General features: G+C 34.9%; 1 protein-coding gene across 1 annotated transcript in view; it reads left to right on the top strand.

The window, feature by feature from the left end:
- LOC121384491 (histone-lysine N-methyltransferase EHMT2-like) overlaps window positions 1-20,834 on the top strand; it is a 96,487-nt gene extending 75,653 nt beyond the window's left edge. Inside the window, exon 27 of the mRNA XM_041514899.1 lies at window positions 13,769-20,834. Coding sequence (XP_041370833.1) covers window positions 13,769-13,925 — 157 coding nt within the window. The 3' untranslated portion in view covers window positions 13,926-20,834. The remainder of the gene's footprint in view (window positions 1-13,768) is intronic.
- The last annotated feature ends 3,743 nt before the right edge of the window (window positions 20,835-24,577 follow it).

Raw genomic sequence — 24,577 nt, 5'->3', positions numbered from 1 at the left:
AATGATAGACATAACAGAAAGTAAAATTCATCAGTTACAACCAATTAAATCTGTAATTGAGGACAAAATATTAGAAACATTGGAAACAAAAGACAGAATGACCGGTCTGATCATGTGACACATTTGGCACCAAATAAGTGGTTTTTCAGTTGGAGATTATCAAGTCGATAACAAATAAAATGTTTTCATCGTTCAAATAAAATATAACTTTTATTGTGTCAAACATACAAATGGATACAGGTAAGGGACAAAATAAAGGTTCTTAAAAATACTGTTAAATTACGTTACAGTAACTGTCGTAAGCTACTGAAGTTTTTCGTCAGTTTCTTTTCCGTACACACAACGCGGCTTGTTTCCTTTGATGTCCAGTGTGCAGAATGATGATTATTTTTGTGTGGAAAAAAAGTGTGAATTTGAAAATAGCAGAGATAGGTGCTGTAAAATAGAGTAGGGTGCGGGAAAATAAAGAGGGTTGCAAAAAAATACAGATGGATGGCAGAACATGAAATGGAGCAGCGAGAACACTGTACCTCACCGGCACTTTTGTTCTTTCTTATTATAAACTACTGTTCCATGTGTAATATTGACAGATCCTGTTCTTACCATTAGTTACTTTGAGGTTGTTAATTAAAAAAAAACACCCCAAAAACCTAAAACCCCAGTGAACTTCTGGAAGTAGGTTCAAGAGCTTTTGTAAATTAATGGTTTTGATGTACTAGTGCCACAGAAAATTAATTTCACTATCATAGGCACCAGAACAACTTCAGTCCTTTTACATATTATGTGACGTAATAGTCTGGTGTTTTTTTCCATTAGTAGCAGGGGATATTTTTTTCCATTAGTAGCAGGGGATATTTTATATTCACCACCCGTAGACAGGACAACACATACCACAACCAGTCGTGGTGCACTGGCTGGGACGAGAAATAGCCCAATGGACCCACCGACGGGGATCGATCCCAGGCCAACCGCGCATTAAGCAAGCACTTTACCACTGGTCTAAAATATTCAGGATCAAATAATTTTAAAAACTGATTTATGTGTATATATAGTACTTTGTATTCTGGGACTAATGTAGCCTAATCACTGTTAACCAGCCAAAAAGAAGAGAAAAAGAATGTTGGACTTCTTCCCTACATCCGATATTAAAATTTCCACTTCAGTGGAACATTAGTTTCCCTTACGGGGCCTCTTTGTTGGTGGTTCGGACGCTTGCATAGTATCCATTCTGGATCCAGTCTTCATTACACATAATAGTCTGGTGTTGTATCTCACTCTAGACCCAGTCTCCCCTACATGCAATAGCCTGGTTTTGTATCTCACTCTAGACCCAGTCTTCCCTACATGTAATAGTCTGGTGTTGTATCTCACTCTAGACCCAGTCTCCCCAACATGTAATAGTCTGGTGTTGTATCCCATTCTAGACCCAGTCTTCATTACATGTAATAGTCTGGTGTTGTATCTCACTCTAGACCCAGTCTCCCCTACATGTAATAGGCTGGTGTTGTATCCCATTCTAGACCCAGTCTTCATTACATGTAATAGTCTGGTGTTGTATCTCATTCTAGACCCAGTCTTCATTACATGTAATAGTCTGGTGTTGTATCCCATTCTAGACCCAGTCTTCATTACACGTAATAGTCTGGTGTTGTATCCCACTGTAGACCCAGTCTTCATTACACGTAATAGTCTGGTGTTGTATCTCACTCTAGACCCAGTCTCCCCTACATGTAATAGCCTGGGCCCATATTTTCGAAGCCATCTTAGCCACGAGATCATAAATACATAAACAACACCTTAAAATTATATTACACCCATAGCATGTCTTGTTTGGAAATGACCGGCCTCGGTGGCGTCGTGGTTAGGCCATCGGTCTACAGGCTGGTAGGTACTGGGTTCGGATCCCAGTCAAGACATGGGATTTTTAATCTAGATACCGACTCCAAACCCTGAGTGAATGCTCTGCAAGGCTCAATGGGTAGGTGTAAACCACTTGCACTGACCAGTGATCCATAACTGGTTCAACAAAGGCCATGGTTTGTGCTATCCTGCCTGCGGGAAGTGCAAATAAAAGATCCCTTGCTGCTAATTGGAAAGAGTAGCCCATGTAGTGGCGACAGCGGGTTTCCTCTCAAAATCTGTGTGGTCCTTAACCATATGTCTGACGCCATATAACCGTAAATAAAATGTGTTGAGTGCGTCGTTAAATAAAACATTTCTTTGTTTGGAAATGGGGGAGGTCTCCAAACTTTAAATAATTTTTACAAATTACGAGGTGTATGGTTTAGCATTACAGGGGGAGGGAGGGTGTCTAATTTTGACACATATATTTGAACGGCCCCTTAGGCTGTATCCATTTTCGTTCTTGGATTTGCGATTTTTTGTTATTAAAGTAAAAAATTGAAGTTTGTTTTGTTAATGACACCACTAGAGCACATTAATTGATTTATTAATCATCGACTATTGGATGTCAAACATTTGGTAATTTTGACATATAGTCAGTGTTCTCGCTGCTCCATTTAAGCGGGGCGGCCCACCCCGCTATTGCATTTTGCCGCCCTCCTTTTACGTTCTCCGCCCTCCTTTAGTTTTCTGCACCCCTCTTTATTTTCCAGCACTTATCTCCGCTATTTCCAAATTCACACTTCTTTCCACACATAAAAAACAACGATCAGTCTGCACACTGGACATCAAAGGAAACAAGCCGCATTGTGTACGAAAAAGTAATTGTCGAAACAGTTACAACAGTTACCGTACAACGTAATTGAACAGTATTTTTAACAGCCTCTATTCTGTCCCATACCTGTATCCATTTGTATGTTTAATACAAGCAAGAAAAGTTATATTTTATTTGAAAAATGAAAACATTTTAATTTTTTACGGATTCGGCAATCTCCGATTGAAAAAAAAAACCTCACTTATTTGGCGCCAAATTTGTCACATGATCAGAACAGTCATTCTGTCTTTTGTTTCCACAAACTATCGTCTGATATTTTGTCCTCAGTTGCAGATATAATTGGTTGTAACTGATGATTTTTGCTTTGTCATTTCTGTCATTCTGTTTATTCAGCAGTTCTTTATCAAATAATATTATAAACTTTTCATTTTGAAAGAAATATCACCGCTTATAAAAACAACGGAAGTGGTAGTCTTTATCATTAAAATAATTTATCTTGGGTGCCAAATAATATATACACCGTCTGTACAAAAACAAAACTTTTTATCAGCTGGCAATAATATTTTATCACAGCGATCGATTCATTCGATGAAGATGGAAATAGCAAAAAATGTATCCGACATTAGAGGATCACTTTACAAACATCTTTATTGTTTTTCGTATATCATGAAATTTTATTAAAAATAATATTATTAAAACTTTGATTGGTTCATCAAAACCGGAACTGCCAGTGACTGATAACATCTTCGGTTCAATTAAAAGACGAGTATGCTTGTATATCGTATACACCTTTTTGCACTTTTTTGTAGGCAAAATAAGAAGTGTGTTTTTCCACAAAGTCAACCAACACACAACAATATGGTAACCAAGCTCCCCCTACCCACTTTTTTTTTTTTTTTTGCTTTTCGTTTATTGGGGGGTTTTTTTGGTGTTTTTTTTTAATGGTGTGGTGCCGCGCGGCCGCCGTCCTTTAATTTTCACCCAGCAAGAACACTGATATAGTCTTAATGAGAAAACTAATTTTTCCATTAGTAGCAGGGGATATTTTATATTCACCACCCGTAGACAGGACAACACATACCACGACCAGTCGTGGTGCACTGGCTGGGACGAGAAATAGCCCAATGGACCCACCGACGGGGATCGATCCCAGGCCAACCGCGCATGAAGCAAGCGCTTTACCACTGGTCTAAAATATTCAGGATAAAATAATTTTTAAAACTGATTTATGTGTATATATAGTACTTTGTATTCTGGGACTAATGTAGCCTAATCACTGTTAACCAGCCAAAAAGAAGAGAAAAAGAATGTTGGACTTCTTCCCTACATCCGATATTAAAATTTCCACTTCAGTGGAACATTAGTTTCCCTTACGGGGCCTCTTTGTTGGTGGTTCGGACGCTTGCATAGTATCCATTCTGGAAAGTCAGCTGTACCGAGATGACGTTTAAAGGGAATTTCCTTGATGACGTCACCGAGAAATACCCATCTTTTCTATCTCCACTTAATGAGAGTTCCCATTTTTGTTTACGATAAATATCATAAATCATGAGACACTAAAAGAACTTTACGATACCTTCGAAAATCTGTTGTATCTTAAATCTATGACATTCGTATTTTGCTCGTAAGTAGCTACGATATGTCGTAGCTAAGATGGCTTCGAAAATACAGGCCCTGGTGTTGTATCTCACTCTATACCGTCTTCCCAACATGTAATAGCCTGGTTTTGTATCTCACTCTAGACCCAGTCTCCCCTACATGTAATAGTCTGGTGTTGTATCTCACTCTAGACCCAGTCTCCCCTACATGTAATAGCCTGGTGTTGTATCTCAATCTAGACCCAGTCTCCCCTACATGTAATAGCCTGGTGTTGTATCTCAATCTAGACCGTCTCCCCAACATGTAATAGCTGGTTTTGTATCTCACTCTAGACCCAGTCTCCCCTACATGTAATAGCCATAGTTCAAAATTTACTGAGGTGGTGTTAAAAATTACTTTCATTTTTATACTTCAATGATGAATCCTGGATATTTTGCAATAATTGAAATCTGTTTTTAAAAATTCTAAAAGTTGTTTTGTAAAGGTGGATACAGGTGGTTCTTAAAGAACATATTATGCTCTGATAAGTGTTTGTATGGTGAAAACAAAATAAAATAATAATAACCCCAAAAGAACCTGCTTTCTCAATTAAATATTTTTTACTATGTTATTGCCTCGTGACCCATGCTCCGGTTTTTTCTTTGTCACAACTAGTGCCATCAGTGTCTCTTGAGAAAAATGGTCATATTGATTTTTCTACCAGGCTTGTAGTTTTCAGTTCAGGTCTATTTTGCTGAAGAAAATTGCTCTTAACTCGACAGAAAGAAAAAATAATTACAACAGATTTGCTTGGTGCTTTAAGAAGGATGACAAATACTGAGAACAAAGATTAGCCATTGACGCTGACCATGGGCAAAAATGCCTCATGTATTCCTTCATATGTTATGTCTAGTAATTGGAAATGTTGAGGAGTTCTACAATAAGAGTATTTTTTTTATGTCCCTTCCACTGATTGGTTCTTGGTCATATTATGCAAAGAAAGATGTATTGTGCATAGAATTAATTATTATGATGAACAGAATGATTCAGTATTGTAGAATAAATGTGTATGATAGAATGATGTAGTATCATCATACAAATGATTTAGTGTCGTATGCAACCAGGATTTCTGCCAGAAAGTATATGCAGGGTGAAATTAAGTACCGGTACCCTAAAATCTTGAAAATGAATTTTAAAAATTAAGTTTTAGAAAGATTATAGTTTTGATAACTGCTGTTTAAAATTGCATTGTCCAATTTGAAAAGATTTCAAATCCATAACCACCTAGTAGGGGCACTTATGATCTGTTTTGTTTTTATTACGTACCTTCAAATTAATTTCTAACAGAAAGCCTGCCAATTACATAGAGACAATTGACAAATTTTATTTTAATTTGCGATGTAATGTAATATTTTATTAGAAGGTGACTAGATTTCTGCCATTTTTGATGTTTAATAGGTAATTTGGTAAACTTTTCAGCACAGTCATGTACAGAAAAATTTAAAATCCAGCATTTTGTTACATATACCACTATATAACATTGATTAGAATTAAATCACTGTTGTGAATTATTACACAAAAGTGTCAGTCTTGTTAAAATTTCTAATAATTCTTGAGCTTCGTTCTTTTGAAAATTCTATTCCAAGGAAATTAGGCTAGAAATAAAACCCCCATCAGATTACTGTTTTTAAATCAGATTTACTCAGTTGATTGTGTTAGTCATTGGCCACATTTCTTTTGTGATTACAGACAGAATTAAAAATGTTTAGAAATAGTCTACAGGTAGAAGAAGAATTTCAAATATTCAGATGTGCAAAATAAATGTGTGTTCTTACCAGAACTTCTTTTACACTTGTGTTTATGGTAACTAAAATAAAATTATTTGTACTAAGGTCGACGACAGTCCCTTTTCGCACCCTTGTTTTGGCTTTGTACACAATAAATATAGCATATCTTAACGTAATTTCACTTGAAATCCATATTTTGTAAAAGGTACAATTTTTTTAATCACAGGATTTTTTTCAAACACATTCAGGTCAGACCTGTCAACCCTCGCGGATTCCGCGGGAGTCTCCCGGTATTTTATCAAATCTCCCTATTCCTGTGCAGGAGGACAATTTCTCCTTTTAAATGACATTTTTGTAAGCATAAAAAAAAAATCGATCCTCTTTATCAAAATAACATAAGGGAAGTAACTCTGCCTTTTTTTTCTCATTCGGAAAATGTCGACTACTTTCGGTTTCGGAAAATGTAACAAGCCGAATTGTCCTGACTGTTTAACCTTTGCCGAAGTGAGAATTGTGGGATAGCCTATTTATATTGTTCAAAAAGCACATGGAGTTTATAAAATGACGTGTTATTATAATGTTTGTTGTCATCGTAATGACTACGAAGCGTGTTACCGGTAATTCAACAGGCTGTGTATTGACATTCAGTGTTGCCATATATAAAACTATCCAATTTAGTTCTAATAACACCTCTGAATTGTAAAATGTCTTCCCACTGGATTACATAATGCAACTATGACAAATCTGAACTGCCAGACTCCCGAGTTGACAGCAATACACACGATCGTGACGATGCGTGTTAAAATCACATGTCACAGCACGACAACGAAAAGACCAATTAACTGTATAAACATACTTGTGTCAGTTAATTTTGTATGTTTGTCCAGTATAATGTTGGTTATAAGGGTACACTTCAAGAAATTATTTTTGTACAATTAAAAAATGTTGTGTTTGACATTGACATAAAGTTACTCACGGAAAAGGGTATAATTCTGGTATATTTCACACGATGTCCGTAATGATTATACGGTAATGAGGTTTTACTTATGATTAATGAAAATACAATGTTTATTGCAAATACAATGTTTATTGCATCATCATAATGATTTTAAATAAGTACCACGCCACTGTTCCTCATTATAGTAAAAATTGAATATTAATTTATAAAATTTATAAAAACTTGCCTTTGGTAGCCTACTTAGGTACACTAACCACAAATGAAAATGTAAGACAACCTGTAAGGCTGTAAGTGTAATACCGTAAATGTACCGTAAAATGGGGTAATAAGGGTACGATTTTGACACTTTTCTTATAAATTATCCATACATCTAACTGTTGTGGGAGGAACTCCTATGCCATTTTGTGACTGTTTCGTCAGACTTCTCAATGGTTCATGCCATGTTCCAAAATCTAAACTCCAAGTATTTTTTTGTATTTTTCTAATGACTGTCCCTTATTACCCCATGGATGGGGTTATAAGGGATTGCCATTGGTTTTAGTTGATGTTCCTATTATAACTTCAATAGGGGTTATAAGGAACAAAGAGCATATTTAAAAAAATAAAGTTAATAATGTTTGACAACAAAACAATAGAAAACAAGTAAATCAGAGCTCTAAATAAACCTGAGTAAGCCCGGCGGGGTCCTCCTTTTGGCACGAAATGAACTAATCACAGAAAAATAAAAATAATCTGTTCTCCAGATCTTGGATGGTTTAAAATACAACAGAAAATGTTTTAACAATAGTTTTTGTCATCTAAACAATTGTAACACATGTCAACAGATTCTTTCTTTTGGGCAAAATGAAGCTTCAATTCCTTCACTTCCATAACACCCCTTTTCAATTCGTTCGGTTTTTCAATCTTTTGTTTCAAGTCCTCCATTGGATGGAATAAAATGCCAGTTGTTTTGGGCCACTTCCAATTCCCACCACTCTTCTCCATTGCTTTTATTGAGCATCTGTTGTCCTTCGTCAATGTTATTACACCTGGATATATCTCATTATCGTCAGTGAGCAAGACATAGTCGCCTTCTTGTACATTCAAACTCAAAGTCCACTATTAACAGTATTCACAGCCTTTAATATGTCTTCTTTTGAATGTTTTTTTACAAAGTTTTGCACCCAACTTTGGTTTATATGTGTGCGGCATACTGTCTCTTATTACCCCAGGTTGAAGCACTTTTTACCTGAAATTAAAAATGATAATTTTTTTATCACAATAAATACTCATATCCTTGTGATATTCTATAAAATTGTATCTTATATGTTTCACTACTTCTAGCAATGGTGATTTCTTGTGTGCTTCTTTTGGCTAATCCTGGACAGAAAACGTTTTGACCAACATAATTTTTTCATGAAATTTGCACATTTTTTTCAATCTACTCTCTCCCAACATACAAGCAATAATGAATAAACAACTTACCTTGTATTCTTCAACAACACATTAGTCTTCAATAAAAAAAATGTTGCTTTGCTTCTCTGTTTCAAAACAAAATGAAAATATGCAATGAAAATTTTTTTTCAGAAAAATGTCCCTTATTACCAGGCAGTCCCTTATTACCCCATTTTACAGTACTAATTAATTTTTTAATTTCTTGTTCATGTTCTTAACATTTTGGAATAACATATTTTTAATTTTTTTTAAATATGTATTAAATCATAATAATATTTAAACTTTAAAAAAAACAAAAAAAACATTTGTTTTTTATTATTTGTTTTTTTTTTAATTCCAAGATCTAAGGTTAACAAGTATATATGACATTATATAGTATTCATATAACTTATTGTAATACTGTTTTTTTTTAAATCTTGCGATTTTGGGTTAAATTGTGTGAATTTAAAAATCTCCTGCTTTTTGACAAAATCTGCTTTTTCAACACACACCTGCTTTCTCTTGACTAAAGGTTGACAGGTCTGATTCAGGTGCATTGGTAATGTTCAAACAAACAAAAATTTCATTAGCAATTTTGCACTGGAACATTTTCAGCATTCTTAAAACGGAAACGTCATGTACCCAGTGTATTATTGTGAGGAGATGCAAAGTGACGTCATTGGAATACTGACATCATTCAAATTAAAAAATAGCTGTATTATTACAATGCTTCGCTACATTAAAATAAAAACTGGTCTATTAACTTTGACCTTTGTCAAATTTCTACAACAAGCAGACAATGCTGTTTACAGGATGGTATTTTTTTATTTTTCATAATTATGGACAAAATATTAATTTTATGTTTTAAAAGATGAGAGAAATAAAAAGTACCTTTTGTCAAATATATCATATCAAAACATTACTATTGAATATGTTTTAATTATTGTATACGAAGCCAAAAAAAAGTGTCATCGACCTTAGTTGATCCACAGAATAAAGTATACTAAGACAAAAGAAGTTTAGCAATTTGGTAAATGTGCTTAAATAAAATGAAACTTGTGGCTTTCAAAGTGAAGTTAGATGCTGGATTTAACTGATGCATCATTGGGGGCGGGACGACTGGTACATCAAAGGCTGTGGTATGGTGCATATAAAACATCCCTTGCTGCTAATCGAAAAGAGTAGCCCATGAAGTAGTGACTGGGTTTCCTCTCTCAATATTTGTGTGGTCCTTAACCATATGTCTGATGCCATATAACCGTAAATAAAATGTGTTGAGTACATCGTTAAATAAAATATTTTCTTCTGATGTATCATTTGTCAGTACAAGTAACATGAGATTTTCAGTACAACAGGAAATGCACAGCAGTCACGTCATTGAATGCAGCTTTTATTTTAAAGTACAATTCTAAACTAATTTTGGCTTAGTAGAATTTAAACTTAATGATAAGATTTGAGTTTTTCACAAGAGAATAAATTTCAAGAAAGGAATAGAAGAGACTTTCCTCGTTGTTTATTTGTCTATTGTTAACCCTATACATGTACCTAAAACGACCTGTGTATTTTTACTGGCAGATTGATGTTGTTCTTGTACAGACACTAATAAGAACGATTACTTTCGAGGTCCCCAGTCTGCGACATGTCAGTTGATAACCAGTCGAATCTGTGAACGACCACACTGGTTCAAATTGTCCCATTACTGCACTGTATTATTTAATTTTATGCAATGATTGACCATTTAGTGGTAGCCTGTGGCCATATTACTATCCCATTTCCTGTCAAAATTTAGGTATTATGGCCTGAAGTAATTGCTACATGTCCTTAGCATTCAGTCTGTCCATCCCCAGGACTCTGGAGAAGCTAATGCATACAGTCGTATCCCAACATGTTACATGTAATGGTAACTGAATGAAGGCTATAATTTGCAGCAGCGTTGGGGCTTTGTTTGTTTATTATGGCGTTGATTGAAATGGCCACGACAAAAGGTCTACGTTCAGTGCATTAGTCGGGCTGATTGGAATGTAATTGGGTTTTTAAAAATCAGTTTTAGAGTGGCTTATCTCTTTAACATGTAGAATAGAAATTGATAAGATTACTAATGGATGTTTGTCACGTTTTACCTTTTCTTGTGATTCACTGAACAAGCATTAAGACGTGGACCTATTTAGACTGGCCCCTCTGTTATAGTTGAGGCATGCATGTGTTAAGTCAGTTAGACACATTCACTGGGTTTAAATCTATTAGTATATGAAAGCCGTAAACCTGTAGTCACAAATAGCACAAAGAAAGAAAGAAAAAAAGAAAACAACTTCAGAAAAAAATATGCTTGTAAAATGTATGCGTTCTTATCTCATCTTATGGAAGTTTGTTTCTGATATTTTTCTGACATTACTGTGTCATGTATATAAAGATCATTGGTTGAACAAAAATACTATGCTGAATTTATCACATATGTTATTTTTTTTCCCAAGGTATTGGAGCAAAATGCAATTATCCAGCTTTATTTTTGCTTATATTCAGTTCAAATACTCTGTACTAGATACAAACCTCAGCTATCTAGGCTGTCTGTCCAGGACAGTGTGTTAGTTGTTAGTGGTTAGTGAGAGACAGATTGGTGTAGTGTAGTCTTACACCTACCCATTGAGTCATTAAAACTCACTCTGTATGGGAGCTGGTACTGGACTGCGAACCCAGTACCTACCAGTCTTATGTCTGATAGCTTGATCACGACACCACCAAGGTGGGTGCAATTCTCAGATGAGTTTCATAATTATATATAGCCTTCATGTACATATGGTTGTAGTTGATATCAATTACAGTGATGAGTGCCGAAAATTGTTTTCAGTAATGACTTTTCATTAACTATGAATACTTGAAAAAGATGGATGAAGTCGAAACCATAGTTAAAAGTCAATAGATTGTTGATGTCATAGAGTTTGAGATGAAACCCATTTACATAACATAATCAATACTTACAGCATTGCTTAGTTACACTGAACCATATGAATAATATGTGTTAGTAATAGAGATTAAATTACATTCATGAACGTGAGTATTGTAAACACATTATGACATGACCTTGTGAATTGTGAATTATTTTAGAGCTAGGAATATGAAATTATTAACAAACTAGTTTTGTATATACTGTACAACACCCATTCAGTCTGTTTATTTATGAGAAGACAAAAATGTGTGAAAACTAAAACGTTATCAGTAGTGATGTTTCTGTGATTGGTTGTAATAAAAAAAATCAATTCGTTTGTCTCTACTGATGTGAGGATCGATTATAACAATCCATAATCGATTGTGTGGAAAATTTTTACCATAATTGTTCCAGTTTAGATGATGGAATTGTAAAAATGTTGGTTTTTATATGTATATAAACTTTGCCATGTGAGCTAACAGGGAAATTCCTACTAGATACTGCCAGTAGGAACAGTTTATACCAACACTAGTACTACTACATTCTCTCTCTCTCTCTCTCTCTCTCTCTCTCTCTCTCTCTCTCTCTCTCTCTCTCTCTCTCTCTCTCTCTCTCTCTCTCTCTCTCTCTCTCTCTCTCTCTCTCTCTCTCTCTCTCTCTCTCTCTCTCTCTCTCTCTCTCTCTATTATTCAAATCTGTCTTTATGTTCATATAATTTTAATCGATTGTTTAATCAAAAGTTGATTGCTTCGTGCAAACTGATTATAACCGATGCTCGTTGATGAAATTCCAAGCTGTTCCCATCACTACTTATAAGTGATCTTCATAGGGTTCATGGGTGGTATGTAGCCCAGTGGTAAAGTGCATGCCTGATGCACAGTTGGTCTAGGATCGATCCCCTTCGGTGGGCCCATTGAGCCATTTCTCGTTTCAGCCAGTGCACCATGACTGGTATATCAAAGGCTGTGGTATGTGCTATCCTTTCTGTGGGATGGTGCATATAAAAGATCCCTTGCCAATAATGGACACATTCCCAGTAACACATTTTAAAACATTATTAGGTTAATGTTTTTGTGAGTCAGCTTCAGCATTAGCAAAAAACATTTGTAAAAGTAGGAAATAAAAAAACAATCATTTGGTCTTATTCATGGGAATTTAGTTGACTCAGCGTTTTTGTTTCATGTGGTGTTTGTGACAGCTGTTTCAGGATTGAAAATGTATCGTAATGCATTTGAAACTTTGAAAATGATTAATATGATTTTTATGTGTTAAACTGATTGGATTAGCTACAAAAGGGCAAGTCAATACATCTGTTAATTTGGCATTTGAAAAGGTCAAAGATTTTACTTTTTGTGTAATTAGCATTTATTGTAGCTACAGCAGTTTTCTCTCTGTTTTTTAGACCAAATATCAGTTATTATGTTCTACCTAATTGTCACTGTTTACAATGTGCTTCATGTAGGATGACATCAGAAATAATTTTCTGTCTTGTTTTAGAGCATGACAAACATTTTAGCAGATGTTACAAAGAAAAATATGTTAAAATGAATATATTATTAATAAACAATTTTATAAAATATATTGTTATGTAGGCACAATGGGGATTATTATTTGTTTGTTTTATTATTATTATTATATATTCAGGGCCGTAGCTAGTGGATGGGGTGGAGATTGGGGTGGCGTGCAAAAAAAAAGAGAGTAAAAATAACATGACAATTTACTAGTTCTTGATATTTATATTTAAGTATGTAACCTGAAATAGCTACAAAATGGTGTTTCAAAGTCTCTAGATTTCAAAATTTCTTAGGTGGTATGTCCCCCGGACACCCTAGTGTCTTTGGTATGTGCTATCCTGTCTATGGGATGGTGCATATAAAAGATCCATTGCTGCTAATCGAAAAGCGTAGTCCATGAAGTGGCGACAGCGGGTTTCCTCCCTCAGTATCTGTGTGGTCCTTAACCATATGTCTGACGCCATATAACTGTAAATAAAATGTGTTGAGTGTGTCGTTAAATAAAACATTTCCTTCCTTCCCTAGTGTCTTGTGCCTTCCTTCCATGCTCGATCGTTCGAAGAATTCATCTGATTCATTTTTAGCTTCCCTTAGCAGTTGAATTGATATGTTATCTGTATTGTAATATGTAAAATTACTCCCCATAATCTCACCGGCCTCAGTGGTGTCGTGATTAAGCTACCACTACACCCTCTTCCCTCTCACTAAAGACTAACGACTAACCCACTATCCTGGACAGACAGCCCAGATAGCTGGGGTGTGTGCCCAAGACAGCGTGCTTGAACCGTAATTGGATGTAAGCATGAAAATAATTTGAAATGAAATGAATAAATGAATATGGAAGCGATTAATCACTCCCCTCAGTTGTGTTCATGTTGAGGTCTGGTTTTGTTTTCAGTTGTTGTATTATTGTTGCAGGTTTGACTATGGGGAGAAGTTCTGGATTATCAAATGGAAGCAGTTTACGTGTGCATGTAGCAACATAAAGTGCAAGTACTCGAGTGAAACGATCCACAAAACCTTAGAAGACTACAGACGCCGCCACCTGGAAGAGGAGATAACTCCAGACACTTAAAACTTTTAAATACATGTATTTGTAGGTCATCTTGTAAATTGAAATCATCTGTGTTGTTAATTTCACTAGCAAACTACATTTTCAAATCCCCTTCCCAAAACAGGAATAATTGTTTTTAAACGATTTGTTAAGAGTCGCTCATGTCATCAAATTTTATATATTTGAATTTGTACATTATGAATGAGAGTATGGTATTGCTATGCATGAAAGTAATGTGATTTAACTTGTTCCGTTTTGTTGGGACATTGTTTGAAGTTATAACTGTTTTGCCTTAAAGACCTCATTGGAACATAATTGTAATTAAATTGTTTCATTTAATACTATGTACATCTTGCTTGATTTGCAGGTCCTAAAATGCTTTTGATATTCATCACCTAAATGAGTTGATGTTCAAGCCAGTGTCTCCTATTTCCCAGTGTCCCCCTGTCATGTCTGCATTTTCAGTGATCCCTCGCAACCTTGGACATTTTTATTACTTTAAGAATCACTAATAGGAGACATGACCTGTTTGAGAAATTTGTGGCTACACTTAGTCTTCGCCAGGGAAGACTAGTGATCACTCTCGCTTCCCTGCACACTCTCATTATGGTAGAGTTACAAATTGATCACCGTGCAACTAAAATTTGTAATAAATTTTATTTGAATCTTCATTTTGATTGCTCGCCTAGCACCATTTCAGGAAAGTGGTCATACTGTTGCCTAGAATTTGCTCATGTCAAAGACTCTACCTTGTTCCCTGATCTATACTGATGTCCGAAAGAAACTATACCAATACCAGTACTCTGAGAGACTACTGAAGAAAAAAACTACAACATGTATTCATAAGAGTGGTGTTTTGGCATGTTGGGAACAAAAATGTAATTCCATAAAAGCAGAAACATATTTAACCACCATTTTATTTCCATTATCCAAATTATAAAGGAAATTAAATAAATTTGTCTTGGTATAGTTTCTTTTGGACGTCAGTATATTTGCGATATTGTGGTTGTATCTATCTTACTGTATTTACCTAGGAGATGATCTCTTTCTCTTGTCAGATGTAGGTGCCTTTACTGTAGTATTGTGCTTGCACCTACCATATTGCTAAGAATTAATCATTGTTCTCTAGTGGTGGTGTTCAACAAAATAAACTATTAACTATAATACTTTTTATAATCCTGAGACATGATGTATAGTAAATCTTCTATATATTGCCACTACATGAATGCACTGCAACCCAAACATGCAGCATTCCATATTGATAGATCAAAAGCTTGATATGGTGCATCTATTGATCAGTGGTTTGATGTGAAGTAAAATAATGGTTGATTATTTTTCTATCATCTTATTTTACTGCTATACTAAAAAAGAAGAGAGTTGCTTCCACTTAATTGCATGCCAGTTTGTAGAATAATTTGGTATATATAGCAGTAAGGCAGTACAAAATATTTTCACAGTTGAATGAACTTGAAGCTGTGTTATAAAATGAGAAAGAAATTCTGTTGGGTCATAAATCTTAAACATTTATAAAAAAAAAAGAGAAAAAAAAGAAAGAAAACAAAAAAAAGTCTTATTGATTATTCACTAACATGTACCATTTGTTGCCCTCCAGACAGAATATTTCTGTCTCCATAAATCATATTCTTATTTATTTGTTAGTTTAATTTTGTAAATGTCAGTTAAAAATATCTGAATGATAAAAATGTAAATAAAATTTGTATTATTTACTGAGACTAAAACAGTTTGATGTATATAGACTCATAATCACTAATTAGTTTCACTTTCACCACAAAACATTTCATGCAATGGGTTATGTAACTGATAATTATGTTTTATAAATCAGCAGAACTTGTGTTACACTATGTGTTTTGTTTGCAGATAGGTTTAATAGCTTGATGTTAGATTGATACCACTGATGACTTCAGTACAGAAGAATAGTCCTGTTTACTAAGTTTCAGGCTATCCACAATTAAACCGTGATTTCTATGATATATTGTATATGTGCCATACTGTATGAGTTTTTCTATTTGTTCTAAATGTTTGTAGTTTCACAAGTAGAGAGCATTCTGATAAGTGTATATATTTATATATGCAAAAATGAAACGTATCTTACTAATCCACCAGAGCAGTACCAGCAATAAACTTAGTCCACCAGAATATATACTAGTCCTCAATTATTGTTATTTGTATAATACAAACTTCAAATGGCCATGCAGTAAAACTGAACATTTAGAAAATTGTTTTTCATTTCCGCTTTTGCTCTTTATATTGATTCTAGTTAATAAGGGGAAAAACAAGACACGGTTCCCGTGGCTCTTGAAAAACCACTGAATATCATGGAATTAAGAAAACAAACATTTGAAAATTATGGAATTTTGTCTATTATTGATAAGGCCCTGAGCTTAAAAAACTTTTAGAGCTTAGACTGAAGACTACTAGAGTCTACAAATTGTATGTGTGTGACGTAATCAGAGATTTGAGTCCAGACTTAGTTTTATAAGCACAAGCCAAGGTTTTTAAAAAGCACTAAATTTTGCATTTCTCGGTATTAAAATGTAGAATTCTTTTGTTGTCAGTTCTATTAAAAGTTGGGGTTTTTTTTTACTGACTAGTTGACCTGATGTACACCAGTATACAATGTGCTAATATTTGTACTCTTGGGGCCATCATGGTCTGTTACTTGTACTGGCATTATCCAATCAGAATTGGTGTAACATGGAAGTTCAGAGAAGACAAATGGGACACGTTGCTGATCCAAAGCTGCTGGCAGCGTATTGTCAACAACTACTGGAGAGACAGACTTGTCTCAATGCTTAATAGCATTTCAAGATTAGTTTTTGTTTTTGAAGGTAACATTTTACATGTATGATCAACATCGTAATTAACTGTCGTGTTATTTTTAAATTGAATACCTTTTTATTTATTATATATATTTTAATATACAATGTTTACAAGTGATCATATGTTGCGTTTCGTGCATCCCCCACCTTGCTTTTTGCTAAAATATAATATTTAATACTAATTATATTAAGAATACTTGACCATAATTTGTATATTTAAAATGCCTGAAACAGCTAAGGATAAAAGTACTGAAGTTCTTGATTTGGTTGTAGAAAAAAAAAAAAAAAATTAAACTGGAGGAAAAGTTGAAAACAAATCATTAGCAGTAACTATCAGCTTTTTAAAATATTTTCTTTAGTGTTTATCAGTGCATTTATTATATAAAACTTCTTGTTACTCATCTGCCATACTAGACCTTTTGTTGCTGGGGTCTGTTAAGTGCAACAGTCATGGAAATGTGGTTATTTTGTTTAAAACATTTTGGAATTGTGTATAAATTAAGTTGGAAAACCATGAAATTTGTCAAAAGGTAATAGTATATTCATTGTCGACCTAAGGTATCTTAAAATAGTATCAAAATTATATTTGGGAGATTTCTTATTGTAAGAATCTGCACTAAAGCATTCAGAATATTATGTACACATTACATCATTGTGTAATTTAAAATCAAATAGTGAATTACTGTTAAAGTACACCTTTGATCAAAGCTTTAACAATAATATGGCTTAGTGTTGTCTGACTAACTGATAAATTTTACATAATGCTATAACAAATCATTTTATTAAGTCTTGGTTATTGAAGTCATTGAGTCATGTTGAAAAATGGCTGAGTTGGCAATTTAGCAGAAATGCTTCTGTGACAGCTGAGGTTAATTGGCTTGTAAAGGTGACAGTTGAGACAATAGAGCCACAACAGTTTGATTAGTGGTATACAAAACTGTCTGTACAGTGAAACCTGTGGCCACTTGTTAACTCGCACCTTGCTGCTGTCTGAAGTAGCACAGTATTATGTGGTACCAACTGACCCTTGATGAACATCCAGCTGTATTTAGAGGTTGTTGTTTGACAACCACAGGTGCAGGGTTTAAGATGTCACTCAACAAATCACCAAATTCAAATTAAAGTAAAATTTGGCAAATCTATTTCATTACTAATTCACCAAAAAGCTACTTCAAAAACTGTTTGTCGTTTAAAATATATTACCATTTTTGCTGTTTGGCTAATGAAACTTGAATTTTACGACAGATTTTATTAGCAAATTCACCAAATTGCTAATTTGTTATTGGCTTCAGCTAAACCCTGCAGGTGATTAGTTAACACAATTTTAGTTGTGTGTATTTTATTAGTGTGCTAGAGATCTTTTACAACCAGCCTGTTACCACATTTCAGATCCTGTTACTTATTTCAACTATTTTGTGCTTATATCCAATTAACTTTAAAACAATTCAGGCCTCTGATAATTGTGTGTAGATAGTTTTGTTTGTGCATTGCCTGTGCAAGTCTTAGTTTTGCAGAACCCATTTTGGATTTGTGCCACAAATTTAGGACATGGTAATAACAAATTACCATGTCCTAAATTTGATGCACGAATGGTAATGACAAATTACACAAAAACAAAATGGGTTATGGTACGTGAATATGTTTTTGCATAACCCATAACTGATAACGCCCATTTTTAACTCTTAGATCTCTGCCCAAGTCACACTTCAGCCTATGTGCACCATCTGTCTATGACAGTGGGTTAATGATAAGTGTTAGAAGCTAGTGAGACAGAGAGAAGTTGGTATCATGGCCTTACACCTTTCCGTTTAGCTGCTGCTAAAAATTCCTGTGGATGGGAGCTGATAGTAGGTACGAACCCACTACGTACTGGCTTTAAATCTGATGGCTTAACCAACACACTATCACGGCTGTTTCAGATTATTTCAGTGGTCAAATTTAAGACTGAAAAAAGGGTATGCCCAAAGATAAAATTTAGTGTAAGCATTTAGTGAAAATGACAATATTGCTCCTGTATTGTTAAACCCAACTGTAGAATTGCTTCTGTTGTTAACCAAATCAGTTCACATGTAAATTTCAGTAATTGTAATTGTCTGTGTTTATCACTGTGTAATGCCAGATAATAACTTTTTTTTTTTTAAAGGTTTTATATTTGTTCTGATCAATATACCGAATATTGCATGTCATATTGTTTTTATACTTCCTTAATATAATGTTGAAAATCACTTAGACTGATTTAATATTGGCATATTTTTAATTTCTTTAAATTTAAAAAACAAAAAAACTTAATCAAGAATCCAAGCTTTGTTCTACCAATATCATGCACAGATTTGTTAATGACACTGACAATGCTGCAGAGCCATAGCGTGAGTTGCCAGCGCCCGGGGCAAGGCAAGTATTGCGCCTCCTAACCAGTGGACCGTTAGGACTCCCTGAGTCTTTTCCACCAGTCCAGAATTTTGCGCCCCGGTGGCCCGCCCATGCTACGCCACTGCAATGTTGAATACTTAGTATATAGTGTGTTGGTAGCCAATACAAGACCAGTTACATTAATAAAGGTTCAAACTGATTGATGGTATTTGAACATTCATCATCAAGTTACATGACATTTGAAGTCAACAAGATTATATATATATACATAGTCCTTCATTTTGTAAGCATGTGATCCAAGTGCATCTTAATTTTATCTCGGAAGAATTTTGTTTTATTGTTCACCTGAAAATATGGTAAGTGCACACCATCCCGTTTGTTTGAAAAGAAGTATACTGATTCAGTGATTATTCAGTGTATGCTATTCAAAACTATCATATGTGTAAGCTTTACTCCAGATATTTCCTATGGAATCCAAAACACTCATTTTGAGCTTATGAGGAGAGTGATTAATCATCACTCGCTTGATATGCATGCATACATGCATGTGTGCACGTGCACATACACACACACACAGATGGGCATACACACACAGACACATGAATTAGATATATATATCTGTATCAAAGATTTTACCATTTAACTAACAACTGTTAACTGTATTAGTGTAATGATGTGTTGTGTGATGTGTAAGTCTCCATACTGTGAGATTTGGGGTTTTTTCATTTTAGTTTTTATAACATTCAATGTATACATATATTTTTATGAATATGTACTGGTAAATTCCAATATATCTGATGAATTTTCAACAAATACACATTTGTACAGTTTTCTCCCATTTACGTTTCATAAAATTGTCGACATGCTTTTTTCGATTAATCCTCATAGGTATATTTGCTTACAGTGTACTTTTCACACAATATATTTACTATGGATTTTATTATAAAATTTTAATTTTTATAGTCATGATGCATAACAAATTTGCCATTTTTGGAACAATGAGGAGACTTTACTATGATAAAAACCAGTTAACTCTATTCTGAATAATTTTTCAATAAAGGAAACATTTGAACTTCTAATACCAAATACATGTATATGTTTTAGAATATATACAGCTAGTTCAATTGCTGCTTTTAAAGTAGAGATGTTTTGTAATATAAAAGATATATATATATATATGCTTGAATAAACTTACACTTGTCTACAGCTTAAAATTGACTTGCATGGAATCATGATTATGATTATGATTCAGAGATAGAAAATGTGTAATATTTTTATTGTAGCTGAATGAAAATGTAGTTTTTAAATCTACAATATGTATATTAACACACACAGCAGTTTTTGTTTCATGCTAAATGTTTTCCTTTGGACTTTTTCAAAAAAGAAAACGAGTAAATTTGATTATTTGTTGCAATGAAGTGCCTGCTTGTAGTATGAATGTGAACATAGTTTTCTACACGTTTGTTCTAATTTCCCCACATAACACTGGACAGGAGGGCAGATGAAGTGGATGTGCTAAACCCCAGACCCAATATCTTTTGTATATAATTGCAATTTATTTCATGTCTTTGGGATATTTTGTCACATTCTGTATCTGGATTAACATTATAATTTGTATTGTACCGTATACAAATGTTTTATATTATGTGTGGGGAATCAGTTGTAGATTTGTACCAGTTTTACAGTGCATTGTGTCACTGAAATAAAATGTCATGCATCACTATTTTGTTTGCATTTTAATCATATATCAGACATGCCAGGATAGTCCAATATATAGATCTACTGACGAAAAGAAATTACTTAAGAGATAACACCGACAGCAAATAGTGACTGGAACCAAACCCCTAGCTCAGAGTTGGCCCCAGGCCTCCCTTATTGATAATATTTAGGGCAAGGCTAGAGGAAACTCTATGTAATGTTTTGGCAATCGTCGACATCCAAAGGGTCGCAAGCTACTGTGTCTAAAATACACATTTCCCCCTATATCTGATGCCACAGAGCTTTAGTTTGATTATTCTTGAGTCCAGTCGTGACGTTAAACTTACATGTTAACCAGTACCATCGCTATACTTACACGAATAACACTTTGCTCTACATCACCACAAAGTACAGCGCTTGTTTGTTTCGCACATGGGCGTCGGGTTTATAAATTAATGCTCTAGTGGTGGTGGTAAACAAAGCTAACTTTATATAATAATATGCCCGGTTATGGAACTTCCGGCGATGCCAAAAATCGTACTTTAACCTTGAGTGGATAAGGTCGCCATCTATATTCGTTGAATATATAGTTTAGAGGCATAAATAGATGCAACTCTTCTTATTCTTATATCTTGTAACCTTTTGAAATAGCTAAATGTAATCAGGGGCGTAGGCTATAGGGGTTCGGAACCCCCCCCCCCCCCCCCCCGCGCTGAAGCAAATGGTCCGCGTTCAGAACAAAAACTTACATGTTTATACATATGGAGTTTCTGGTGGGCAAAAACAAAATAGAAAAAGGTCCACTTGGTTCATATTCGAACACACGCACACGCACACGCACACGCACACACACACACACACACACACACAGAGGTCCAGATCACGCTACGCCCCTGGTAATAACGAATGAATTGACTAATTACCGACGAACTAGGAAGTCGAATTTAAGAAAAAAGAAAAGTAGAATGCACGTAATTTTAAATGATTTTGTAGTTCAGATCCAGTATTCCACAACTGACGACGTTTTCAAACCACCACCGAAGACGCTGGAACAGAATGAGAAAGAAATTTAGTTTAAAACGATGATAAGAAAATAAGTTCGTTAAGACTTGGGGTTTTTTTAATGACACCTTAGTACACAATATGTTGCTTTTGCATTAATATTATTGCTAATATTGGTATCGGGGGGAAAAACAACAACAAAACAACAAAAAACGTCTACTTATCCAAGGTATCTGTGTACAAAATAATTAGAGAATAATTAACGAAAGCAGTGATAGGAGTACGAAATAATGCCACAACGTAGATCCCATACATTTGTGAAACCATTCTTGGGGAGTGGCTGTCCTTCAGGCAAAGTAGGAAGGGTATCTCGTCCTGGGGAGTTGCAGTTCTGTAGGCGAAGCACCGGACATTGAGCCACGCGTACGGCCTTGTCATAGCGTCCTTTTTGAACATGCAGATACTATTTGGAAAGTGTCGATGATTTCGTCGTAAAATTCGAAAGCCGACAAAAACACAACCACAGAACTGTGGTAAAATATAAATTATATTTTCAAACATCTAGGAAAGCTACTGATGGAATGTGGTGGGAAAAAAATCGACCCAGACCTTTTTGAGGTGGATCGATATCACAGTATTTCACCTCTGTAGACGCGGAGCTAATCCAGTTCCCTTGAAAAATGAATTAAGAGGAATCTTCATCGTTTGTGAAATCGCTGTACTGAATTTCGTGTTTCACCGATGATTAACAGTGTTCAGTGACGTGTAATTCACGTAACATAACGGTTCTGTGAATTTATAATACCAGGAGGTGCTTAACTCCTGAACAGGATTGTATTTGCGAACTGAACAATTATTAATGACCCTCCTGCCTCGATCGTATCACCATCCACTACCAATGTGCTAACCTGGCAGCTTTAAATCCTATGATTTACAACTTATATTCACAAGAACGTCAACTGGGCATTGTCAAGGAAATGGAACTTGGCTCCCATTAATGGACCTGCCAATCTCATAAACTTAAGAGGATATTCTCGTTATAACATATTAGGGAGAATATGTAGCCCTATTGATGATGGCGTCTCGCCTGAAATGCGAGATCATCCACCACTCGACTTCTTGTCTAGGCTTCTTTCCGTCGAGTTCGTTCTTCTCAGAGCTTGACAATAATAAATATAATTCGCACACGTGTCTATCTGTCTATCTGTCTGTCTGTCTATCTATCTACCTATCTATCTATCTATCTATCTATCTATCTATCTATCTATCTATCTATCTATCTATCTATCTATCTATCTATCTGTCTATATGTCTATTCATCCATCCATCCATCCATCCATCCATCCATCCATCCATCCATCTATCTATCTATCTATTATAATCTAGATAGATTAACGTTACAGAGGTTTTAATTAAATTTGAAAGATATCAACATTTTAGTTTGAATTCAATAAAAGGGATATTAACATTTTCGAGTTTGATATCAGAGCTAAGAGTGTGTTAATAAAACTTAGTAGTAGTCAGTAAAAGAGTAGTCGGTGTAGTGGTCTTACTCTCTCCCCCCCCCCCCCCCCATTTAAGCCGTTTAAAATTCGTTCTGGGTGGGAGTCGGTACCGGGATGCGAACTCTGTATCTCCCAGTGGAAAGTCCGATGACTTAACTACTACTACATCACTGAGACTGCTAAGATCGCTTTGTGGAACAGGCCCCTGGACGACTAGAATATTTTAAATTGTACTCGTCCTGCACGAAGGACGTATCCCAGTAGTAAAGAACTCGCTTGATGCACGATCTGTTTGGGATCGAATCCCGACTGTGGGCCCATTGGGCTATTTCTCGTTTCAGCCAGTGCACCACGACTGGTATATTAAAGTCCGTCTGTGGAATGATGCATATAATAGATCCCTTGCTACCCTTGCTACTAATGGAAAATTCTTGCTGGTTTCCTCTCAATATCCAATATCCGATGATTAATAAAGCAATGTGCTCTAGTGGTGTCATTAAACAAAACAAACTTTGACTTTTTATGAAAGATCTCTTTACTAATGGAAAACTGTAGTGGATTTCTCTCTGAGACAATGTCAAATTTACCAAATGTTTGACATCCAATAGCCGATGATTAATATATCAATGTGCTCTAGTGGTGTCATTAAACAAAACAAACTTTGACTTTTTATGAAAGATCTCTTTACTAATGGAAAACTGTAGTGGATTTCTCTCTGAGATAATGTCAAATTTACCAAATGTTTGACATCCAATAGCCGATGATTAATAAATCAATGTGCTCTAGTGGTGTCATTAAACAAAACAAACTTTGACTTTTTATGAAAAATCTTTTTACTAATGGAAAACTGTAGTGGATTTCTCTCTGAGACAATGTCAAATTTACCAAATGTTTGACATCCAATAGCCGGTGATTAATATATCAATGTGCTCTAGTGGTGTCATTAAAAAAAAAAAACTTTGACTTTTTATGAAAGATCTCTTTACTAATGGAAAACTGTAGTAGATTTTCTCTGAGACAATGTCAAAATTACCAAATGTTTGACATCCAATATCCGATGATCAATATATCAATGTGCTCTAGTAGTGTCATTAAACAAAACAAACTTTGACTTTTTATAAAAGATCTCTTTACTGATGGAAGACTGTAGCAAGACACTTTCTGTGTTCGTCCTCGGCAGTTGTCTACACGACTGGGGCGTTTGTTGGGTTCTGTCTGTTCTATCCGTTATAACCACGATGAACTCACCATTATGTCA

Source organism: Gigantopelta aegis, chromosome 10 (assembly GCF_016097555.1).
Source record: "Gigantopelta aegis isolate Gae_Host chromosome 10, Gae_host_genome, whole genome shotgun sequence".
In the NCBI taxonomy this organism is placed as follows: Eukaryota; Metazoa; Mollusca; class Gastropoda; order Neomphalida; family Peltospiridae; genus Gigantopelta; species Gigantopelta aegis.
This window is presented reverse-complemented; position numbering and strand designations above follow the sequence as displayed.